Below are 25,596 nucleotides of genomic sequence, written 5' to 3'. Positions count from 1 at the left end.
ATATACTCTTTGCAGATTACAAAAGTAATCTGAAAATACCATCACCTTAAAGATAGTTAATTGTTTCCTACCAGATGTCTACCAAGTTTGCTAATCCTTGTGCTTTAATTTTAAATTGTTTTTTGAAAGGTTTCCTTCAAGCAGGATGGTACCTTTCCACTTTCCTCCATCAAAATGTGCACTTTGGAACCCAACACCAACTGGAGATTTCATCTACTTACATCTCAGTTACTACAGGTATAACATGTTTCTTTTTTTCAAATCAAACCAGTATAAACAAGAGTAATACAAAGATGTGTAAGGCAAAGTTGATTACTATGACCAATTATTAATTTTTCTTTACTTTTCTTTTAGAAGCTCCCCTCAGGCAAAAGCTTCCTTCTGCTGCTTCTTAACATCTGTTCCTTGTACTTTTGAGAGATAATCTTAATTTCCCAGTTTTTTGCAAATTCTGCATATTGTAGGAATTCAAAAGAGGTGAAATATAATAAAAACTGAAAGTGTCTTTTATCATGTCAGCATGGTGTCTTTGTAGAACATTGAGAAGCTTGAACCGATTTTTGAGTGGATCAGATTAGAAGGAGTATAAAACCTTGTGGTTACCTCCAGGACCTTGACAGAAAGACAAGAAAGAAGTTTAGGTGTAAAGTAATAGAAACTAGATCTATTGAGGTTTTGTACCTAAGAGTTACTTGTTAAAAGTAGTATTCTAAGAAAGATAGATTGTGGTGGGGAGAGCCTTGAGTCAGCCTAGCTTCAAGATGCTTTTCTGTAATCACACAGGTGTATACTGTAATGGTTTAAGGTTCTGTAACTGGGCTGGGCGTGGTGGCTCACACCTGTAACCCCAGCACTTTGGGAGGTTGAGGCAGGAGGATTGCTTGAAGTCAGGAGTTTGAAAGCAGCCTGGGCAACAAAGTGAGACTTTGTCTCAATAAAAAATTAAAATAAAAAGTAAAAAAAACAAAATAAGAAAAAAAAAGTGCAATAACTGGAGGAAGACTGCCTAGGAAATCAAATCCTGATTCTACTGCTTATTTATGCGACCTCAGTAAAGTAGCCAAGGATCAGGTTCCTTTTTTATAAAATGACTATAATAATACCAGTTTCACAGTTCTCTTCTAGGGGTTAAATAAGACTCTGTAGAGCAATTGTCACAGTGCCTGGAATAGAAAGTATTTCATAAATGGCATCTATTATATATTATAAGGACTTAGAGCAATGTAGCAGTATTCAGATCAAGAGGAAAGAATGAAACAAGGTGTTTTGAAGAAATAGTTTGTAGTATTTGATGATTGACTGACTAGAGGAATGAAGGAAAGATACAAGTCAGAAAGTATTCAGGTTCAACACTGGTTGGCAGAGAAGGGTGGTACTATTGAAAAATAGGGAGAGTCTTATGGAAGTTCAACTAAATAATGGTTAGTCCTGTTTTTATTTTTTTTATTGTTATCTTTCTGTACATTTTGAGTAGTTTCCTTTGTTTTTCAAGTCTACTTATTTTCTCTTTAGCTGTGCTTAGCTGCCATCTAACCTGTTCATTTAGGTTTGGTTGGGTTTTTTTGTTTTTGTTTTTGTTTTTGCTTTTGAGATGGAGTTTTGCTCTTGTTGTCCAGGCTGGAGTGCAATGGCGTGATGTAGGCTCACTGCAACCTCCACCTCCCAGGTACAAGCAATTCTCCTGTCTCAGCCTCCCAAGTAGCTTGAATTACAGGCATGTGCCACCATGCCTGGCTAATTTTTTTATATTTAGTAGAGATGGGGTTTCACCATGTTAGTCAGGCTGGTCACGAACTCCTGACCTCAGGTGATACCTTCCTCGGCCTCCCAAAGTGCTGGGGTTACAGGCGTGTGCCACTGCGCCCGGCCCTCATTTAGGTTTTTTAAATGTGGCGGTGTACCATATATATGAAAGGATACTTATAGTATATATGCATAGTTAATAGAATAAAAATACACATTTGTGTACCTATCCCCAGTTAATTATATAACTCATTGAATTTTTGCAAATTATATTTTTTATTTCTTTAAGTTCCATATGGCTTTTTTATTCAAATTTGCCTGGTCTGTTTTCATAGTATCTTATTCCTGGCTCATATTTTGGTTTTCCTTTTACATTTTTTAAAACATTTAAATCATACTATATTTTGTATTCAATACAGTAGTTTCCCCCCTTTATACATGGTTTCACTTTCCGTGGTTTCAGTTACCCACAGTATAGTACAATAAGGTATTTTGAGAGACAGACTATATTCATACAACTTTTATTAGAGTATACTGTTAAAATTATTCTATTGTATTATTATTGTTGTTAATCACTTACTGTGCCTAATTTATAATTTAAACTTTATCATAGATATGTATGTATAGGAAAAAACATAGTATATATAGGATTTGTTACTATCTGCGGTTTCAGACATCCACTTGGGGGTCTGGAACATGTCTCCCAGAGATAAGGGGGCACCACTGTAATGCTAATTATATCTGAAGCCCATCCACAGTATGTAAAGAAATAGATGTGATTGTTTTAACTTACAAAAACAGGAGACCTACCTGCTGAGGTTCATCAAGTTAACAAAATGCCTGGAGAACAACTGTAGTCTCAGTGTCTGTTTATTGCCATTCTAGTTTCCAGGTGACCCTCCCTATCCCCTGCCTTTGACCCTGGGATTTCCTGACAATGATCTTTCTGTACATTTTTAAAAATGTGTGTTATAATTTAGACAGCATTTTATGGCAGGAGGTTTTTTTAAGATATGAGATCTACCATGTTCATAAAAGACTTGTTGTTTTTCAGAAATCCAAAGCTTGTAGTGACTAAAAAGACCATCCGACTTGCTTATCGTCATGCTAAGCAGAATAAAAAAAATTCATCGTGCTTTTTACTTGGTTCTCTGACAGTAGACGAAGGTAATACACTTTTAAAAATTGACCAGTGCTCACATCTGTAATCCCTGCACGTTGGGAGGCTGGAGTGGGAGGATTGCTTGAACCTGGGAGTTTAAGACCAGCTTGCATAACATAGTGAGACCCCATCAGTACAAGAAAACCTTTTTAAAAATTACTTGTATGACTGCAATAGAATTTATTGATTCGGTCAACTATTGTATTTGCTTTGTGCTAATTTTCTTTGCTGTGTACCAAGGATATGAAGATGAGTAAAACCATCAATTACAGACTTCACTATCTGGTCAGATGGATGAATGTATATAAGCAAGTAAGAGTTTAGTATACTCTTGTAAAAGTTTAGTTTACTGTAAGATTTTAGTTTAGTATTTAAGAGTTTAGTGTATTATTGATATGAACAAAGTGCTTTGCTATAATGTAGTCTTGCTGGGTTGATTTTATGTTTTTAATCAGTATACTATATAATAGCTGTTATTTTTGTTCTACAGATGAAGAAGGTGTGACATTGACAGTAGATCGCTTTGATCCTGGTCGAGAAGTACCTGAATGTCTAGAAATAACCCCTACTGCTTCTCTTCCTGGGGACTTTTTGATTCCATGCAAAGTTCATGTTCAAGAACTTTGTTCAAGAGAAATGATAGTTCACAGTGTAGATGACTTCAGTTCAGCTTTAAAGGTGCGATTCATTGACAACTTGATAGTTAATTCAACACAAGAATCAAACTATGTTTAGTATGCTGTATTTTAGTAAAACCATATTTGAGAATTATTCACAATAATTTGATTGAATTATTGTGAACCTAAAATCCAACTAAATGTGTTTCTGAGGGCAAAAATTCTAGGTAAGGCTTTCAGAAGAAGCAGTGTAACCAAGATAAGAAAGTTCAAGATGTACTTAGGGTAGTGTTCGGGGTATACATTTTTGCTGAATTTGTGGGCAGTCGGACTGGAGTATTAATTTGGTCAGATTATAGAGAGGCTTGCCTGGGCATGGTGGCTTGTGTCTGTAATCCCAGCACTTTGGAAGGCTGAGGCAGGTGGATTGCTTGAGCCCGACACTCCAGCCTTGGTGGGAGCAAGATCCTTTCTCAAGAAAAAAGAGCCTTGTCTGCCAGCCTTAGGAATTTGAACTTTGTCATACGGGCCATGTAGTAATTGAAGGTTCTTGAGAAAAGGAAACAGTGTCAAATCAGAAATAAGTTAATCTGGTAGGGTAGGCTGACTGAAGTTATAGAGAGTAGCCATTGTGGTAGTTGGGCTGGTGTGTATTACAGAGGGATGTATTAACCTATAGTACAATGGTAGCAGTGAAACTAGGAAGGACACAGTGGGCATGGGCAAATACAGAGGGAGAACTAACTTGACAGTTTGTGGTAGCAAGAAAGGAATCAAAGAGGAATGGACTTTAGATTCTCTGAGACTCAATCAGAATTATTTTATGAGGCCAGGCACGGTGGCTCACGCCTATAATCCCAGCACTTTGGGAGGCTGAGGCGGGCTAATCAAGAGGAGTTCAAGACCAACCTGGCCAACATGATAAAACCCCATCTCTACTAAAAATACAAAAAATTAGCTGGGTGTGGTGGCACATACCTGTAATCCCAGCTACTTGGGAGGCTGAGGCAGGAGAATCGCTTGAACTGGGAGGTGGAGTTTGTGGTGAGCTGAGATTGCGCCACTGCACTCCAGCCTGGGCAAAAAAACGGGACTCCTCAAAAAAAAAAAATAAGACTTATTTTATGTCCATTTTTTCCCATGTAGTAAGTATTTATTGGGGGTGACTTCCCAATATGACTGAAGTGCTGCTAGGATATTTGCATTGGAAATGTGTAGTGGAGCTTGGGACAGTGAATCTTACTTGCTTTGATATAATTATTCACATAATCTTTTGGTCACATGGAAGAAATGAGAACTGAAATGTAAGTCAGAACTCATTTAATTTTATTAGTGCAAGATATTATATATGTATATGTATCAGTATAAAATAAACTTTGCACGTTTCGAAGTTGTAAAATAATTATTTAATATTGATTTCTCAGGCTCTACAGTGCCATATATGTAGCAAAGATTCCTTGGACTGTGGTAAACTGCTTTCCCTAAGAGCTCATATCACTTCCAGGGAGACTTTGGACAGTGTGGAATTTGACTTGCATTGGGCAGCAGTAACTCTAGCAAATAACTTCAAATGCACACCTGTGAAGCCCATCCCCATTATTCCAACAGCTCTGGCAAGAAACTTGAGCAGTAATCTGAATATTTCTCAAGTTCAAGGGACTTATAAATATGGGTAAGTAAAAGATACATCAATCTAAACATTAGTTGCATTAGTATATTTTCAGAATGTCCGTGTAATATGAAAGAATTGTGCAGTCAGTTTACATGCCAGAGATATGGTGGCTTGGTTAATAACAAGGGAAAGTAAAAAATGAAGTGGTTTATTTTTGTTGAATGTAAAGTTTTCTTTAAGTTGTGCCACCACCTACAAAAAATTGGTGGTAGGGCCCGGCGCGGTGGCTCACACCTGTACTTGGGGAGGCCCAGGTGGGCGGATCACCTGAGGTCAGGAGTTCAAGATCAGTCTGGCCAACATGGCGGAACCCTGTCTGTACTAAAAATATAAAAATTAACTGAGCGTGGTGGTGCATGCCTGTAGTCCCAGCTACTCGGGAGGTTGAGGAGGGAGGATCACTTGAACCTGAGAGGTGGAGGTTGCAGTAAGCTGAGATCGCACCACTGCACTCCAGCCTGGGCAGCGGAGACTCCATTTCAAACAAAAAAGACAAAACTGAGTGGCCATAAAGTATAATGTCTGGACAACTCAGTTCTTTTTTTGAGGTGGTGTCTTGTTCTGTCACCCAGACTGGCGTGCAGTGGTGGGATCTTGGCTCACTTCCACCTCTACCTCCCTGGTTCAAGCAATCCTCCCACCTCAGCCTCCCGAGTAGCTGTGATTACAGGTGCACGACACTATACCAGCTAATTTTTGTATTTTTAGTAGAAATAAGGTTTCACCATGTTGGCCAGGCTGGACTTGAACTCCAGACCTCAGGTGATCCTCCTGCCTCAGCCTCCCAAAATGCTGAGATTACAGGGGTGAGCCACCATGCTCAGTCCCGGAGACCTCAGTTCTAAAAAAAAAAAAAAGTTGGTGTTAAATATATTAAAATTGGAGGCCAAGACGGGCAGATCACGAGGTCAGTAGTTCGAGACTAGCCTGACCAACATGGTGAAACGCCATCTCTACTAAAAATACCAAAAAAAAAAAAGAAAAAAAAATTAACTGGGTGTGGTGGCGCATGCCTGTGTAATCCCAGCTACTCAGGAGACTGAGACAGGAGAATTGCTTGAACCTGGAAGGCGGAGGTTGCAGTGAGCTGAGATCACACCATTGCACTCCAGTGTGGGCGGCAGAGCGAGACTCTATTTCAAAAAAAAAGAACAAACAAAAAAATTGGTTGATAATTTATTATTTGAAAATGTAAGGAGAAATTATGTTCTATATTACATATTCTGTGTTATTGTTCATATTTTATTTAGGTTTTAGGCCATTTTTTTTCTTAACTATAACCTGACTAATTATGAACCCAAGGGAGGCTAGATAATTTATTTATAGTATGCAGTTTTAACTGTGAATAATGAGCATTGCAGATAGAGAAAGGAGATAATTAAATAAAAAGTTACAGTACTCTTGCTTACCAAATTGCCAACTACTTGAGGGTGGAGTTTCCTTACAGAGCTGGAGTAGAATCCTCTCCAGCTTCCTATCTCCACTCTTAATTTCTTAGGAAATATAAGCCAAAATGCATGCTTTCTAATCCTCAGCAGGGCTACTTCCCTGAATCTTCATCTATTTTCTTTATCTATTATCTACAAAACTAGGTTAGACAATATAAGCACTCTCTACTTTAAAGTTTGACCAGAGACTGCTCCAAATATTACACTTCTGGCTTCCTTTCCCAGTGACTCCACCCTAGTTCCTGTTAGGCCTTTCAATCTAAAAATGTTTGCCAAAGTACACTCAATTCCAAGTCTTATTCTCTAAAAATACCTTTTCAGAACCAGACTCTGACCAGAGCTGTGCTTTCTGGTGGCCCAAAGGAAAAATTGTTGGTATATTCCAAAATCATGGAGTGGTCAAAAGTGAGCAAAACTTGTTTGAGTTAAATGAAACATTTAATTCTCTTGAATTAATAAAGTACTTCTCAAGTGGAGCATGGGATTTTTATTTAAATTAACAAAAAAATTAATTTGTTTTCCTTAGTACCCATGCCCATTTACTTGAATAGCATGAATTTACCTTTCTTGGAATTATCCATCTGTGACTGCTGGGCATGCTGGTAATAACCAGAATGTTCAGTATTCTGTCAATCACCTATTCCCCTTGCCCCTTCCTATCTAGAATCGTCTATGGTGACATTTGCCATGCCAGGTGCATTGGCACACACCTGTAATCCTAGCTGCTTGGGAGACTGAAGCAGGAGGATGGCTTGAGCTTAGGGTTTCAAGGCTGCTGTAAGCTACAATAGTGCCTGTGAAATAGCCACTGCTCTCCAGCTAGGACAATATAGTGAGACCCCATCATTAAAAAAAAAAAAATTGACATTTGCCCTTTATATATTCTAATATTTACTGGGGCCCATTATGGAATAGGTATTATGTTAGACACTGGAAACAAACAGATTAAAAACTATACTTACTATCCATTGAATATGTTGACATCTAAACATGATGTGTTATAATGGAGGTTTATATACAGTGCTGGGAAAGTAGGGGGAGGGATGTCCAAATTTCCTGGGGAAATCATAGAAAGCTTGAACTAATTTTTTTTTTTTTTTTTTTTTTGAGACGGAGTCTCGCTCTGTCACCAGACTGGAGTGCAGTGGCGTGATTTCGGCTCACTGCAACCTCCGCCTCCCGGGTTCAATCGATTCTCTTGCCTCAGCCTCCCAAGTAGCTGGGATTATAGGCGCCCGCCACCACACCCGGCTAATTTTTGTATTTTTAGTAGAGATGGGGTTTCACCATCTTGGCCAGACTTGTCTTGAACTCCTGACCTCGTGATCCACCTGCCTCAGCCTTCCAAAGTGCTGGGATTACAGACGTGAGCCACCGTGTCCGGCCAGCCTGAACTAATTCTTTTAAGGAGTAGAAATTTATCAGATGAGCAAGACATGAGGGAGAACTTTCAAAGCAGCTGTGTCATTGTTGATATGTAAATCTTAGGCCAACTCAGGCTTAATATTCTTGTCACAAGACCTGACAAATGTATTGTCTTTGTGTTTTAGTGTTATTAGAGCAATAAAATATATCATCAGTGGAAATACCAAGGCTTTATATCAATAATAGCATTTTGTTTTCTGTTTTTGAGACAAAGTCTCACTGTGTCGCCCAGGCTGAAATGCAGTGGTGCGATCTCAGCTCACTGCAACCTCCACTTCCTGGGTTCAAGTGATTCATTCTCCTGCCTCAGCCTCCCCAAGTAGCTGGGATTACAGGCGTGTGCCACAATGACCAGCTAATTTTTTTTTGTATTTTCAGTAGAGATGGGGGTTTTGCCATGTTGGCCATGCTGGTCTTGAACTCCTGACCTCAAGTAATCTGCCCGCCTCGGCCTCCCAAAGTGCTGGGATTACAGGCATGAGCCACCACTTCTGGCCCACTAATGGCATTGTTTTCGAAGAAAGATATAACAATAAAATAAACAATTCTATTTTGGTTTTTTTGCATTCTTATAACTTACTGTCAATAATAAATAAAATATAAATATAGTATAATGTCCTTTTAGGGAAGAGTGAGCTTTTGAGTTTTATCATGATGGTTCCAAAGTCCTTTGACAGTGGTTGGAGGAATGTGGCACATGGAGGGTTGATTATACCTCTCCTAATTCAGCCTCCTTCACTTAGAAGTCACATCTGTTGCAGTCTTGTCAAATCACTTGGATGCATGAACATTTTCCAGTAATAGGGAATTCAGTTCTTCCAAGGAAACCTATTTGGTTCTGAAATTGTCTGCCTTAATGTTAACACTCTTGATTAAAGTAAATTGTAAGTAAAGTTATAGAGCAAAACTTTTTTAAAAGTTGTATAATCTTCAATGTCTTTTAATTGATAGATGGAAGTTTTAAGGTATTAAATCTCTTTAATCTCTTCCTCTTACCAGAGTCTTTTTACTGAGTCAGCACAAAGTTTCTGTTGTGTTTCTTTGGTGTGTGCAAGACAATGTTCATTTGAATTATCTCCACTTTCTAAAGTATGCTTCAGCATCTAGATTATGTCTTTTAGGTAAAAAGTACATAATTTCAGTTATTTTCACATGAATGTCTTCTGTTTAGATATCTTACCATGGATGAAACACGCAAATTGTTACTTTTGTTGGAATCTGATCCCAAGGTTTATTCTCTACCATTAGTGGGAATGTAAGTATTACATTATTTATGAAAACCTTATCAGCCAAATGTTCAAATGTATATGATAAGCATGTGACTCAGTTGTACTATAACTATTTAGATCATTTTATAAAGCCACAAAGATAAGTGGTTGTCAGGTTTTCTTATTTTACTAGTAGAATCAGCTAAAATAAGATTTTGCCCAATCTTTTTTTTTTTGAGATGGAGTCTCACTGTGTGCCCAGACTGGAGTGCAGCGGAGAGATCTTGGCACACTGCAGTCTCCATCCCCCAGGTTCAAGTGATTCTCATGCCTCACCCTCCCAAGTAGCTGGGATTACAGGCATGCATCACTGTGCCTGGCTAATTTTTGTTTTTTTAGTAGAGACGGGGTTTTACCATGTTGGCCAGGCTGGTCTCGAACCCCTGGCCTCAAGTGATTTACCCGCCTCAGCCTCCCAAAGTGCTTGGATTACAGGCGTGAACTATCGTGCTTGGCCAGATTTTGCCCAACCGTAGGAGGAACTCTAATATATAAAACAGATAAAAGTTTAATTCTATGGCCGGGCACAGTGGCTCATGCCTATAATCCCAGCACTTTTGGAGGCCAAGGGGGGCGGATCACCTGAGGTCAGGAGTTCAAGGCCAGCCTGGATAACATGGTGAAACCCCGTTTCTACTAAAAATACAAAAAATTAGCCGGGCATGGTGGTGTGTGCCTGTAATGCTAGCTACTCGGGAGGCTGAGGCAGGAGAATCACTTGAACCCGGGAGGTGGAGGTTGCAATGAGCTGAGATTGTGCCATTGCACTCCAGCTTGGGCAACAAGAGTGAAACTGCATCTCAAAAAATATAAAAAATAAAAGCTGAATTCTCCTAGTTGAAGGTGAAGCCTTAGAGCCCTATTTCTTCAATATTCTCTCACTACCACTCATCCTTAAGTCACCCTAAAGAACTCACGGCTCATAATACCATTTAAAATCTACTGTCAGGCAATCTTGCAGAAACTCCTTTAGTGTTAACGGTCTTCTCTTTAGTAGTTAATGATATTTATGTGTTTAATTTATATATATATGTGAGTGTGTGTATATATATATAGACCTGTGTGTGTGTATATATATATATACACAGGCTGGAGTGCAGTGGCACAATCATGACTCATTGCAGCCTCAATCTCTGGGGTTCAGGTGATCCTCCTACTTCAGCCTCCTGAATAGCTAGGACCACAGGCACCAGCTACCACGTCTGGCTGGGTTTTGTATACTTTGTAGAGGCGGACTTTCACCACGTTACCCAGGCTGGTCTGGAACTCCTGGGCTCAAGCCATCTGAGTTGATATCTAGACAGAATATTTAGAAATTTATATTCTTTCAGTATCAAGTACTTACTATATACAGTGTTATGCTTGATAATGTGTTGAGGTTTAAAGCTTCTTAATTTAAAATCAAAGTGAGGTGATAAAACATTCAAATATTCATACACAGAAAAATAAAGAATATGATTTACTATAAAATGACCAGTATAGAAAGTGCACACTTAGTATTTGTAAGAAAGATATGATAGGGAGCATTTTCCTAGAGAAGACAAACTTGAACTAGACTTTTAATTGTTTGGATAGTAGAAGGGAAGATTGATGGGGAAGGGAACCCATGTGAGAGAATGGCACATGCAAAGTGAATGAGAATGCACAGATGTTCTCTGGATCATGAAATCTACTTATAGTTTGCTACAGTCCTAGTATAGGGAATGGATTGTTGATGCTTAAGTAAATATTAAGAGCCTTCTCTGTTTCTGATTACCTGTATATGTTACAGCATTTAATCCTCAGCAACTCTGTGAAGTAGTTTTTTTTTTTTTTTTTTTTTGAGACAAAGTTTCACTCTTGTTGCCCAGACTAGAGTGCAATGGCAGGATCTCGGCTCATTGCAACCTATACCTCCTGGGTTCAAGCGATTCTCCTACCTCAGCCTCCCGAGTAGGTGGGATTACAGGCATGTACCACCACGCCTGACTAATTTTGTATTTTTATTAGAGATGGGGTTTCTCCATCTTGGCCAGGCCAGTCTTGAACTCCTGACCTCAGGTGATCCCCCTGCCTCGGCCTCCCAAAGTGCTAGGATTACAGGCATGAGCCACCGCGCCCGGCCGTGAAGTAGTTTTAGGCTACAAACTAGTCTGTACTACTTCAGCCCATTCTTTCCAGTCCAAGCTAATTCATTCTAGTATACTGCTTTCATGTCTGTTAACCATTTTCTTTCCCACATCTCAGGTAGAAGAGGACAGAGATACATGTGCTTGCTCTCTGTCCTTCTCTCTCTCTCAATATATATCTATATGTCTGTCTATATACATCGATATAGTTATATAGATACAGATGTCTATATATTCTTCCTCTTAATTATCGGCACGTTTTTAGATTTCTTATTAGTAAGGCTCTTTAATGTATGGCAGATAAAAGCCATACATCTACCTTATTATCTTAGGAAGAATGTAAAGTATGCTATATATGTAAGTGACTATGATTTTTAATTTCTAGTTTTTTCTTTTAGTTGGCTGTCTGGAATTATACATATCTATAGTCCTCAGGTATGGGCTTGCTGTTTGCGATACATATTCAATTCTTCTGTTCAAGAAAGGCAAGTGATATTTTATTCTGTAGTACTTTATTTTGATCCTTTCCCCCATTCATAGTTTATGGTCCCATTTAAAATTCACGTAATGCCTTAACCTTTTACAATACTTATAAATAAACATGTACATTAAGAAAAAACAAACCTTATATTAAATGAGAATAAAACCAGATTAAAAAAAGATGAGGTTGCAGTATACCTGGAAATACGAAGGAATTCACTTGCCTAACCACAAAACACAAACCTTTTAGGGGTGGAAAAAAACCATAGAGATTGTCTACTGTAGCATCCTATTTTGTAATTAAGGAAGTTAACTTTCAGTGAAATGACTGCAAATGAGTTTGAATTTGTTACCTTACAGGTGTTTTATTAAGTTACACAGTGTTACTACTAATACACAAAGAAATACTTGAGACAAGATTTTTAATTTCTTCCTGGAACTGAAGCCTAAACATTGGAATTAATAGTTAGGGAAACTTTACTTTTAGCCTCAACTCTTAATAGATAAAGAAGGTGAGAGACAAATGTCAGTATTTGTCTGTCACCTTCTTTATCTATTAAATGAGGAGGTCTGTTTTTATCTACCTTAGGTGGCTGTAAAGGACTTAAAAAAACTATATTGAAAAGGCAATACAAACACATAGTAATAAATTGACGTACGTAAATATCTACAATAGAATAGACCTCTCTTCCTCCCCATTTCCCTAGACCCCCTTCTCAGAGACAATCACTGTTAAGTGATATCTTGTGCTTCCTTCCTGAAATAGTCAATATTTCAATATTCATCATAGACAAGTATCACCTTTTCCTGGCCTGTAAAAATTAAACCATAGCATCCTTTCTTTTCTTTATGTTGCTTTTTTCTGTATAAATTATACCTTGGAGATCACTACATCTTGACATATACATATTTAATATACATAATTTACAGCTAAAGAGTATATAGTACATACTGTATTTTAAAAACAACTGGCCCTTTTGTCTTGCAGATAGTGGTTGACTGAACATTTTATGCATGCATCTTTGTGTGCATATGCTAGTATATTTGTAGGATAAATTTCTAAAAGTGTTTTTTTCTAGGCCAAAGAGTGTGTAATTTAAAATTTGGTAGATATTGCCAAATTGCCCTTCAAAAAGACTGTACCAGATTATAATTTTTCCAGCAGTACACGAGAGTGCCTTTTTCTCTCTACCTGTGCTAACACTGTGAAAGAAATATTTATTTATTTATTTATTTATTTATTGAGCACCTATTATATCTATTATGTTTACGATATTGGGGATGAGAGCAAACAAAATAAAGGTCCCCAGACCAGGCATGGTGTCTCATGTCTGTAAGCCCAGCACTTTGGGACTTTGGGAGGCTGAGACAGGAGGATCGCTTGAGGCCAGGAGTTCCGGACCAGCCTCGGTACCATAGCAAGACTGTCTCTACCAAAAAAAAAGAAAAAAAGTTAGCTGGGTGTAATGACACATGCCTGTAGTCCCAGCAGGAGGCTGATATGGGAAGATTGCTTGAGCCCAGGAGTTCAGGCTACAGTGAGCCATGGTTGTGCCACTGTACTCCAGCCTGAACAATACAGACTCTATCTTAAAAAAATAAAATAGGCCGGGCATGGTGGCTCACACCTGTAATCCCAACACTTTGGGAGGCCAAGACGGGTGAATCACTTGAGGACAGGAATTAGAGACCAGCTTGGCCAACATGGTGAAAACCCGTCTCTACTAAAAATGCAAAAATTAGCCTGGTGTGGTACAGCATGCATGTAATCCCAGCTACTTGGGAGGTTGAGGCAGGAGAATCACTTGAACCTAGGAGGCAGAGGTTACAGTGAGCTGAGATTGCACCACTACACTCCAGCCTGGGTGACCAAAAAAATAAATAAATGAATAAATGAATAAATATAAAATAAAATAGTCCTGCGAGACAGGCAATAAACAGAATAAGTAAAATAAATAGTATGTTAAAAGACGATGAGTACTGTGGAGAAAAATAAAGCCTGAGAGGAGGATGTTGTGCGTCTGAATGATAGTGGCAGGTAAAGAGTTGCCATTTATTTATTTATTTTTTAATTTTTAAAATTTGTATATTTATTTATTTTATTTTATTTATTTTTTTTGAGATGGAGTCTCGCTCTGTCGGCCAGGCTGGAGTGCAAAGGCTCAATCTCAGCTCACAGAAACCTCCACCTCCCGGGTTCAAGCAATTCTCCTGCCTCAGCCTCCTGAGTAGCTGGGATTACAGGCATGTGCCACCACGCCCTTCTAATTTTGTATTTTTTCAGTAGAGACGGGGGTTTCTCCATATTGGTCAGGCTGGTCTCGAACTCCTGACCTCAGGTGATCCGCCTGCCTCGGCCTCTCAAAGTGCTGGGATTACAGGTGTGAGCCACCGCGCCCGGCCAAGAGTTGCAATTTAAATGGGTGGTCAGGGAGGCCAACTTGAGGTGAGGGAGTAAGCCTTGTGGCTGTCTGGGGCACTGTCCTAGGCAAAGGATGTGTTAAGTGTAAGGGCTCTGGGTGAAAGATCACGTTACATCTTCAAGGAACAGCAAAGAGGCCACTGTAGCTAGAGAGGAGTGAAGGAAGGGGATAGTAGCTGGAGATGAGCTCAGAGAGGTAAGTAGAGGGCTGTCGTTAGACTTTTGACCTCTGCTAACCTGATAGATGAAAAATAATCTTTTCCAGTACCTCATGTTCCAGGAACTGCCTAGTCATGTCTTTGGCCATTTTTCTCTTAGATTGTGCATCTTTTCATATTGCTTGTGCTAGCAAGCTCTCTCTCTATATATAATATAAAATACATAGAGAAATATATATTTATAATATATAGCAACAGTTCCCCCCTAGACTGTCATTTAACAGTATTTTTCCCAAACAGACTTACCGTTTTTTAGTCATATTTATTAATCTGTTTTCTATCATGCTTAGAAAAGATTCACCCACTCCAGGTATATTTACTGAAGTAAAAAAAAATCATTCGTATTTTCTTCAGATGCTTTTGGAGTTCTACTTTTAACATTTTATTTTAACTTTTCAAGATAATTAGTTATATTTAGATAGCAGAAATTAAATGTTAGTTTTAGGTCCTTTGCTATGATTTAGTACAATTAAGTTTTATTATCAATTACTGATCATGCTTTAAGTTCATATTGACAGTAAATCCTCAATAAAATTAATTTTGAATTGCTCTCTTATTCTTTCTTTCTTTTTTTTTTTTTAGTCAGAGTTTCACTCTGTCGCCCAGGCTGGAGTGCAATGGCGTGATCTTGGCTTACTGAAACCTCTGCCTCCTGGGTTCAAGCAGTTCTCCCTGCCTCAACCTCCCAAGTAGCTAGGATTACAGGCGCCCACCATCACGCCTGGCTAATTTTTGTGTTTTTAGTAGAGATGGAGTTTTGCCATGTTGGTCAGGCTGGTCTCAAACTCCTGACCTCAGGTGATCCACCTACCTTGGCCTCCCAAAGTGTTGGGATTACAGGTGTGAGCCACCTATTTTAAATAGCCACTGGCCTACTTTCTCTTTTTATTTTTATTTTTTATTGAGACAGAGTCTCGCTGTGTCGCCAGGCTGGAGTGCAGTGGCGTAATCTCGGCTCACTGCAACCTCCGCCTCCCAGGTTCAAGTGATTCTCCTGCCTCAGCCTCCCAAGTAGCTAGGACTACAGGCATGTGCCACCACACCCAGCTAATTTTTGTATTTTTAGTAGAGATGGGGTTTCACCATGTTAGCCAGGATGGTCTCCATCTCTTGACTTTGTGATCCGCCTGCTTCAGCCTCCCAAAGTGCTGGGATTACAGGCATGAGCCACCATACCCAGCCTTTTTTTTTTTTTGAGACGGAGTCTCGCTCTGTCGCCCAGGCTGGAGTGCAATGGCGCGATCTTAGCTCCCTCTAAACTCCACCTCCCAGGTTCACACCGTTCTCCTGCCTCAGCCTCCCGAGTAAAAGAATTTTTTTTTTTTTTTGTAGAGAGGAGGGGTCTTGCTATGTTGACCAGGCTGGTCTCAAACTCCTGGCCTCAAGCGATCCTCCCACCTTTTGCCTTCCTAAGTGGTGGGCCCCAGTTTTTGAACAAAAATTGGACCCTTTAGTCATTTTGTTAACTAGATTGGGAGACTCACATGAAGTTATTTGAGTGTAATCATGTTATCCTCATTAAATTTTAATTAAATGGCATTTTTTTGGTGCAGGGTTTTTTCAGAATCTGGAAATTTCATCATAGTTCTCTATTCTGTGACACATAAGGAGCCTGAGTTTTATGAATGCTTCCCTTGTGATGGCAAGATACCTGACTTTCGGTTTCAGTTGCTAACCAGTAAGGAAACATTACATCTTTTCAAAGTAAGTGATTTGATTACCTAGCACATTAGTGACTGTTTAGGTTTTGCTCTTTGGCAGTTTAAACCCAACAGATTTTAGCCTTTAAAATAGTAATCCAAACTATTTTGCTTTGTTTACTTACAAATAATCTTACTAAATGTTAACTTTATTCATTTATGGTTAAATGTTTTAAGTAAATCTTAGATCATATCTTCAACCAAATTACAATAGAGAACCCAGAGGTTCCCCACAGAGTAACTTGCCCATGTTTTTCTAAAATCTTTGAAGAATATTATCAGTTCATATTATCAGTTCATTTTATACTTGTGAAGGTTAACTTTGTGGGATCTCAGTACTTTTCTTTGTCCTGACTGTATATATTTTTTTTTTTTTTTGAGATGGAGTTTCACTCTGTTGCCCAGGCTGGAGTGCAGTGGTGTGATCTCGGCTCACTGCAACCTCCGCCTCCCAGGTTCAAGTAATTCTCCTGCCTCAGCCTCCAGAATAGCTGGGATTACAGGAGCCCACCATCACGCATGGCTAATTTTTTTTTTTCATTAGAGATGGGGTTTCACCATGTTGGCCATTCTGGTCTCGAACTCCTGACCTTAGGTGATCCACCTGCCTCAGCCTCCCAAAGTGCTGGGATTATAGGTGTGAGCCACTGCATCTGACCATGACTTTATTATTTTTAAAATGTGTGGGAATAACAAATGGTTTTTTATACTTAAAGGCCATTATTTATATTATGTATCTAAGGAATCAGAATAGGGTGTTACTATATCATCTAATAAAATACCTAGAAACACAACTAGATGATGATCCTAGGAAAAGTAGATCTTTAGGCCAGGCATGGTGGCTCACACCTCCAATCCCAGCACTTTGGGAGGCCGAGGCGGGTGGATCACCTGAGGTCAGGAGTTTGAGACCAGCCTGGATAACATGGTGAAACCCTGTCTCTACTAAAAATACAAAAATTAGCCGGGTATGGTGCCAGGTGCCTGTAATCCTAGCTACTTGGGAGACTGAGGCAGGGGAATCGCTTGAACCTGGGAGGTGGAGGTTGCAGTGAACTGAGATCGCACTGTTGCACTCTAACCTGGGCAACAAGAGTGAAACTCTGTATCAAAAAAAAAAGAGCAAGTAGATCTTTGAAACTACGTGTCATTATACGAAAATATTCAAAGGCTACTTTTCAATAAAATTATTGGTTATTTTAGGTCTCAGACTAATAAAAGTACATTCTTTATTAGAAAAATACTGAATACTTTTAAATAACCACGTGTGTCCACTCTGATCTTATTTAGTACCTTCTTTGAGATCAGGTATAGGTTATAAATCTATATATTTTATATAAATATATATTTTAATATGATATATACATTATATTATATATGTGTTATATATAAAATATACTTATATAATATATCTATGTACATTTTATATATAGGTTATGTAAGCTATGAAGTTTTTGTATTTTAATTATACATATAATCATTTTAATTGAGATCTAATACTTTATTTCTGTTTTAGAGACATATCATTTATCATTTTATTCTTTAGATGGTATTCTCATTTCATAGTTATATTCACTGAATCTGTGATTATAACACAAGGGATTAACTTTTTCACTTATGTAGCAGGGAACTGGACAGTTTACAAAAGAAGGTTACAGTTACAGAAATCAGAAGTCTGCCACTCCATCATCTAGTGTTTCAGAGCTACTTTTCTTCTAAATAGAATTCTCTGGTGTTCTTATTTAAGTCAGATCTCAAAATATGACCTACTTCATTTCAGAATGTTGAACCTCCTGACAAAAATCCAATCCGTTGTGAACTGAGTGCTGAAAGCCAAAATGTAGAAACAGAGTTTTTCAGTAAGGCTTCCAAGAATTTTTCAATTAAGAGGTAAAAGATCTTTTTATTATTATGTGTATGTTTTTTTGAAAATTACATTTATTAGTTTTTGGCGAGTAATTAAAATAACTGTAAATTATTTCTGATGAAACGATTTTTGAATCTTATGTACCATAAATGTCTTTGCTTTAAATGCATTCCTTCATATTCATTAGGAAGTTGGATAGTAATTTTAATGAAATGGCAACTCTAATATGGTTTTCATTTGGGTTGATGTATTATATAGGAAAAACACAAAAGTATTTGTTAAAAATTATCTTGCTTAGAAAGAATCTGCTTCCTGTTTTGTTTAGTGCTTTCCATTTGTTCTTCCTTCCTTATAAGTTTCTTATTTTAATATTTAAATCAAAGGTGGGGTCTCACTGTATTGGCCAGGTTGGTCTTGAGCTCCTAGCCTCAAGTGATCCTTCTGCCTTGGCCTCCCAAAGTGCTGGGATTACATATGTGAACCATCGTCCCCAGCGCTTCCTTATAGTTTTAAATCTGGACCTATCAGATAAACTACTGTAAAAGTAACTACTAGCTGCTGTGTGATGGCTCACACCTATAATCCCAGCACTTTGGGAGTTCAAGGCGGGCAGATCACTTGAGGTCAGGAGTTTGAGACCAGCCTGGCCAACATGGTGAAACCCCATCTCGACTAAAAATACAAAAATTAGCCAGACACAGTGGAGCGTGCCTGTAATCCCAGCTACTCAGTAGGCTGAGGTGGGAGAATCGCTTGAACACGGGAGGTGGAGGTTACAGTGAGCTGAGATTGCACGACTGCACTTCAGCCTCGGCAACAGAGTGAGACCCTGTCTCAAAAAAAAGTAACTCCTACCTAAAAAAAAAAAAAAAAAAAAAATTGTTTTAAAACTTCTAAAACACACTTGGAGAATATTAATTAAATAAAGTCTTGTGACTTCTTGGGTCAGTATATTCTACCTTTTGTGGTAAAGAAGACATTCCTGGCCGGGCCTGGTGGCTCATGCCTGTAATCCAGCACTTTGGGAGGCAGAGGCAGGCAGATCACCTGAGGTCAGGAGTTCGAGACCAGCCTGGCCAATGTTGTGAAACCCCGTCTCTACTAAAAATACAAAAATTAGCCAGGCCTGGTGGTGCATCACTGTAATCCCAGCTACCCAGGAGGCTGAAGCAAGAGAATCACTTGAACCCAAGAGGCACAGGTTGTAGTGAGGCGAGAGCATGCCACTACACTCCATCCTGGGTGACACAGTGAGACTCCATCTCAAAAAAAAAAAAAAAAAAAGATACTATCTTGTATTAGGGTTCTCCACATTAACAGAAACAACAAGATGTGTGTATGTAGAGATATTTGTTTTAAGGAACTGACTTCTGTATTTGTGAAGGTTTGGCATATCCAAAGTCTACAGGTAGGGGCTAAGCACAGTGGCTCACCCCTTTAATCCCAGTATTTTGGGAGGCTGAGGCGGGAGGATTGCTTGAGCTCAGGAGTTCGAGACCAGCCTGGGCAATGTGGCGAAACCCTGCCTCTACAAAAACAAAAAAGAAGTACAGAAATTAGCTGGGTGTGGTGGCACATGCCTATAGTCCCAGCTACTTGTAGGGCTGAGGTGGGAGGATCATTTGCCCAGGAAGTCAAAGCTTCAGTGAGCCATGTTCGTGGCACTGCACTGCAGCCTGGGTGACAAAATGAGACCCTGTCTCAAAGAAAAAACAAAAACAAACAAAAAATGTCTACAGGTAGGCTGGTAGGGTGGACACCCAGGGAAGAATTGCAGTTTCAGTCTAAAGGCAGTCTGCTGGCAGAGTTCCTTTTCCCTCCAGGAAGTCAGTCTTTGTCTTTTTTTTTTTTTTTTTTTTGAAATAGGGTCTCACTCTGTTACCCAGGCTGGAGTGCAGTGGTGTGATCTCAGCTCACTGCAACCTCCACCTCACAGGTTCAAGGAATTCTCGTGCCTCAGCCTCCCGAGTAGCTGGGATTACAGGTGTGCATCACCACGCCCGGCTAATTTTTGTATTTTTAGTGAAGATGGGTTTTCACCACGTTGGCCAGCCAGGCTGGCCTCAAGCTCCTGACCTCAAATGATCCACCCGCCTTGGACCCCCAAAGTGCTAGGATTACAGGCTTGAGCCACCTCACCCAGCCAGGAACATCTTTGCTGTCTTAAATTGTAAGACCTTATTCAACATTTATTGAATAATTATGGAAGAAGTAGCCAAACTAAGGAGACAATAGCACTTTCTTTAAGATTATTATTAAAAGCTACTTAGGAGGCTGAGGTGGGAGGATCACTTGGGCTCAAGAAGTCAAGGTGGGGAGCCATGATCATGCTACGCCAACTGCTCTCCAGCCTAAGTAATAGAGTGAAACCCTGCCTCAAAAAAAATAACGTTAAAAAACCTTGTTTATTTTCCACTCTGGCCAAAGCTTTAATGAGGAACAGTCATTTTAAATTTTTTTGAAATGTTTGTCTCTCCTAAAATACTGTTGTTATAACTATACAACCTGAAGTTTTTCCTTTTTGCCTTGGGTACTAAAAAAGCTAAGAAATGAGGCCAGGCACAGTGGCTCACGCTTGTAATCCCAGCGCTTTGGGAGGCAGAGTGGGTGGATCACCTGAGGTCAGGAGTTTGAGATCATCCTGACCAATGTGGTGAAACCCCGTGTCTACTAAAAATACAAAAATTAGTTGGGCATACTGGCACGTGCCTGTAGTCCGAGCTACTGGGACGCTGAGGCTCAAGAATCTTTTAACTTTGGAGGCGCAGGTTGCTGTGAGCTGAAGTCATGGCACTGTACTCCAGCCTTAAGTGACAGAGCGAGACGGTATCCACCCCGCCCCCAATCCCCTGCAAAAAAAAAGCTAAGAAATGGATTTTATTGCTCAGTGTCAACAGTTTTGTGTGTGTGCTCATCTTAAGTACAAAACAGATATTAATTCCATGCCACAAGTCAGGTGTACAAAAGAATGTAACTTAAAAAAATTAGTAATTGAAATTAATATCTATTTTAAGCCCCTATTTATTCTACTGGATTATAGACACCAAATTTCACCTAATTCAAGGTTTCTTTATTTCCTTGTCTCTGGGGTTATATGTAATATAGAGGGGACCAGTGGTATGCCAGTACTGGTGATATGGGGTGACATGATTCTCATCCATCTGGCTACAATCTGCTGAGGTGTTTTCATTTACATCTGGTCTTTGTCAGATTTGTGCAAGTTCCTGCTGCAACTTTTGACCCTATTCAGGCCACTGGATTTCTTGTTTCCTGTCCATGCTGCACTGAGCGCTTTGGAATATCATTATATATCTCAAGCTGTCTTGGGTGTCGGAGAAGAGCTTTGTGGGGCTGTCGGAGACACATTTCTGCTTAGACATAATCATGCAGACATTCTGACTGCTTCATTGTAATACCTTGTACAGAAAGAACTCTGTGAAGATCTGCCTCTTCAGACAATCAGAGTTTAGGGCAAAAGGTCTCTTCTGCTGTTTGATTTTCAAATCTGCCTTGGAGTTTCTGTTGTTCTTCCTGCTAGGTAGGATTCAACTTGTATGAAACAGAATGCAGGATGCTTTTTTAGAGATCCCATTAATCCTGAGTGCTGTTAGCTTCATTCTGGCTTTTCTTTTCCCTAATGCATCCTATTGAGACTTTGTCTAGTGTAGGATGTGAAAAAGCCTGATGCATATAGTATTCCAAATCTTTAGTCTTAAACACTAATTTCAGCTTTTAAAACTCGGTACCAGCACTCAGAAACTTTTTGTTTTGCCAGAGCATGCCATCTGTGATACAATGAGTATTCCTGACTCAATGGGAGGGTAGTACATTGATTTCTCAAAGTATTTTCCCATCACAGATATAAGTACATAGGAAAATATAATTCCTTATTTGGTTTTCCTTTGTAATACAGAGGGTTTGTAATATAGTGTGTTTAATACCTTTAATACTAGATTATAAATTTTTTGACAGCAAGTACTATGTCTTGTTTGTTTCTATATTTATCAAAGTGATCAACTAGAGGGTGCCCAGTGACTTGATTTATTGTGACATTAACAATACAAGGTTAAACTTGCCATGATCAGGTAAATAGGGTAGTTTATTAAGACTGGCTGGGCCAGCTTCCCTAGTCAACTAACACTGGCCTGAAATATAAAATAATTTCTGGTTGTCAGATACTAAATTAAATGATCTGAGTACTACTGCAACTTATTAAAGGACTTTATTCAATTTTTAGAAGAAGAAAGAATACTGGATTACCGAAGGCTTTTCTGGTCTCCCCTTCTATTCTTTAGGTCTTCCCAAAAGTTATCTTCTGGGAAAATGCCAATACATGATCACAACTCTGGTGTTGAAGATGAAGATTTTTCTCCAAGACCAATTCCTAGTCCTCATCCAGTGAGTCAGAAGGTATTACTGATTTTAAAATGCATTCACTTTTGTGGTTAGAGACCTAAGTCTCTTCATGGTTAAAACACTAAATAATACTACCTGAAACCTAAGTATCATTCTTAGATATATCTAGCTATTTCTGTCTCTATGGTTATATCTATATAGAGAGATATAAGTATTTCACAGTTATATATAATAATTCGTGTTATATGTAATGATATATACATATGTGTAATATCTATGTAATAAGCATGTATTTCTTCCTAGAGTAAACTGAGACATAGATTAGTTAAGTTGCCTACCCAAAATCACACAACTAGTAAGTAGTAAAGCTGGGATTCTAATTCAGGAGGTTTGGTTTTAGAATCTGGTGCTTTTAATAACCATATAGACTCAACATTGTATACTATCACTAGAGCTTGACATTGGATTTTATCACTATATTCTGAGAAAACATTATACTTGATTTCAGAGGTTAATTGCTAAATTCTTGTCATAATTTTTTGATTGCTACCAACCTGTGGGTTATTTTAGAATTGTTGTTTAATTGGTGTAATTACTTATTTTAGAAGAAAAAGTAATGGGAAGGATTTTTTAAAGTTAATATCAAATTATAACCAAAATCATCACAGCGAGTATTTTGTTTACTCTTAGTTGATATCAATAGAAGGGATAACAGTGAGTGACTTCTTAGTGGAGAAATATTCTGACATATTTATTGGAAGATTTTACTATTTAAGGTACATAAACATTTGCTACTAGATCTGTGAAGACATTCTGCTGTGACAATTTTTTGTAGAGAGGATTTAAAAAGTTGTATAAAACAGTTTCTCATATTATGTTCTGTGATCTTAGCAGTGTTAGTGTTTTAATAAAAAGAGTTCCATTAAGTAAGTTTGGGAAGTGTTTAGTTTTGTTTTTTTAGGGCAAGGACCTTGTTTATTTTGCTTACAATTGTATTCCTAGTGCTTAGCACATAAAACATGCCCAGAAAAAAATTGCTGATGGTCTAAATAAAGAATGAACACTTGTTGCCAGGCGCGGTGGCTCACGCCTGTAATCCCAGCACTTTGGGAGGCCGAGGCAGGCGGATCACAAGGTCAGGAGATCGAGACCACGGTGAAACCCCGTTTCTACTAAAAAAAATACAAAAAATTAGCCGGGCGCGGTGGCGGGCGCTTGTAGTCCCAGCTACTCAGGAGGCTGAGGCAGGAGAATGGCGTGAACCCGGGAGGCGAAGCTTGCAGTGAGCCAATATTGCGCCACTGCACTCCAGCCTGGGCGACAGAGCGAGACTCTGTCTCAAAAAAAAAAAAGAATGAACACTTGTTAATATGTAATTAGATATAATTTGGGAAATACTGGTCTGAGGAAAGTAAAGTATACATTTTCTCCTAAAACCTTTTTTTTCTATTTCTTTCTTATTTGTAGATTTCTAAGATCCAACCATCAGTTCCTGAACTTTCACTTGTGTTGGATGGCAATTTCGTAGAATCAGACCCTCTGCCTACTCCATTGGAAATGGTGAATAATGAAAATCCTCCTTTGATTAACCACTCGGAACACTTGAAGCCTTTGCAACCCCAGCTTTGTGATGAGAAACACAGTCCAGAAGTTGAAGCTGGAAAGCCTTCCTTGAGAGGAATACCAAATCAGTTAAACCAGGATAAACCAGCTCTTTTGAGACAGTGCAAAGTAAGACAGCCACCTGCCTATAAGAAAGGGAACCCCCATAGTAGGAACACTGTTAAACCATCTTCTCATAATGGAACATCTCCTGATATATTTGAAAAGCTCCAAACAGTTTCTGCTGGAAATGTACAAAATGAAGAGTATCCTATAAGACCCTCCAAACTTAATTCTAGGCAGTCTTCTCTTGCCCCGCAGTCCCAACCACCCAATTTTGTTTTTTCACCCCATAATTCAGGAAGACCAATGGAACTTCAGATACCTACTCCCCCACCGCCATCTTACTGTTCCACAAGCGTTTGCAGGTGTTGTCAGCATCATAGTCATATTCAATATAGTCCGCTAAATTCTTGGCAAGGAGCAAACACAGTTGGATCCATTCAAGATGTCCAGTCTGGAGCCCTTCAAAAGCATTCATTATTTCACCCAAGTGAATGTCCAGCTCTGAACTGTAATGCATTCTGTTCTTCAAGTAGTCCTATAACCTTGAGACCTCAGGGAGGTATGGACAGTTGTTCTCCCCACAGCAATATAGAACCATCGCCTGTGGCAAGACTACCTTCACATATGGACTCATGTAACCCACAGCTTTGCACAGTGTGCATGCACACACCCAAGACTGAATCAGATAATGGAATGATGGGACTATCTCCAGATGCATATCGGTTTCTCACAGAACAAGACAGACAGCTGAGACTACTTCAGGCACAGGTTTGCTTGGTGCTTTCCTAGTTCTATTAAATTATTGGTATTATGATTTCTTAAAAACTGGCACCTCTCCTCCATAATGACGTTTTATAGAATTATAGAATGTCAGAATTAGAAAGGACCTTGGAAACTGAATTCTAGGCTCTCTTGTTTTACAGGTAAGTAAAATGAGGATTAGAGGGAATAATGTAACCCAATGCCACATTGCTAGTTAGTAGTAGAACCATCTTACGCATATCCTAACCTACAATAGAATTGTATTTTTCTTTTATTTTTTGCCTCTAATGAAAAGTCTCTTATAATTAAACCTTTATATACAGCTAAATATAAAGTCTGGACAGTGGCTTCTGCTTCATCTCTAGTTTGTCAACCCTATATAACTCTTAGCCAGTCTGCCCTTAAACAAATAGTTGGAACCTTTCTGTATATCTATACTGGACTTACTCTACTTCTTGTATTCTGAAACGTTCCCTTTCTTCAGAACCTCTCTTGCAGAGTTCTTAGTCTTTTTTTTTTTTTTTTTTTTTTTTTTTGATACATACTAATAATAATAATTGTATATGTTTATGGGGGTATATCCTAGAACTTTAGCTCAAGAATACTTGTACATTTCTGCCAGTTTTGTTCATCTTGTACTCAATCTGCAGCAGCTTTTTAGAGTTTTTTTTTTTTTTTTT

At 38.8% G+C, this 25,596-nt stretch overlaps 1 protein-coding gene across 1 annotated transcript in view; it reads left to right on the top strand.

Annotated features, from left to right (window-relative positions):
• Positions 1-25,596, top strand: part of STIL (SCL/TAL1 interrupting locus) — a 62,732-nt gene that overhangs the window by 7,660 nt on the left and 29,476 nt on the right. Inside the window, exons 3-13 of the mRNA XM_012000351.1 lie at positions 130-237; positions 2,798-2,910; positions 3,396-3,583; positions 4,947-4,989; positions 5,131-5,194; positions 9,239-9,322; positions 11,842-11,928; positions 16,117-16,267; positions 18,044-18,153; positions 22,426-22,540; positions 23,954-24,922. Of these exons, the coding sequence (XP_011855741.1) occupies positions 130-237; positions 2,798-2,910; positions 3,396-3,583; positions 4,947-4,989; positions 5,131-5,194; positions 9,239-9,322; positions 11,842-11,928; positions 16,117-16,267; positions 18,044-18,153; positions 22,426-22,540; positions 23,954-24,922 (2,032 nt within the window). The remainder of the gene's footprint in view (positions 1-129; positions 238-2,797; positions 2,911-3,395; positions 3,584-4,946; positions 4,990-5,130; positions 5,195-9,238; positions 9,323-11,841; positions 11,929-16,116; positions 16,268-18,043; positions 18,154-22,425; positions 22,541-23,953; positions 24,923-25,596) is intronic.

The sequence above is a fragment of the Mandrillus leucophaeus genome, unplaced genomic scaffold, assembly GCF_000951045.1.
Source record: "Mandrillus leucophaeus isolate KB7577 unplaced genomic scaffold, Mleu.le_1.0 Scaffold626, whole genome shotgun sequence".
Taxonomy (NCBI): Eukaryota; Metazoa; Chordata; class Mammalia; order Primates; family Cercopithecidae; genus Mandrillus; species Mandrillus leucophaeus.
The sequence above is the reverse complement of the archived record's forward strand: the minus strand, read 5'-3'. Positions and strand labels throughout refer to the sequence as shown.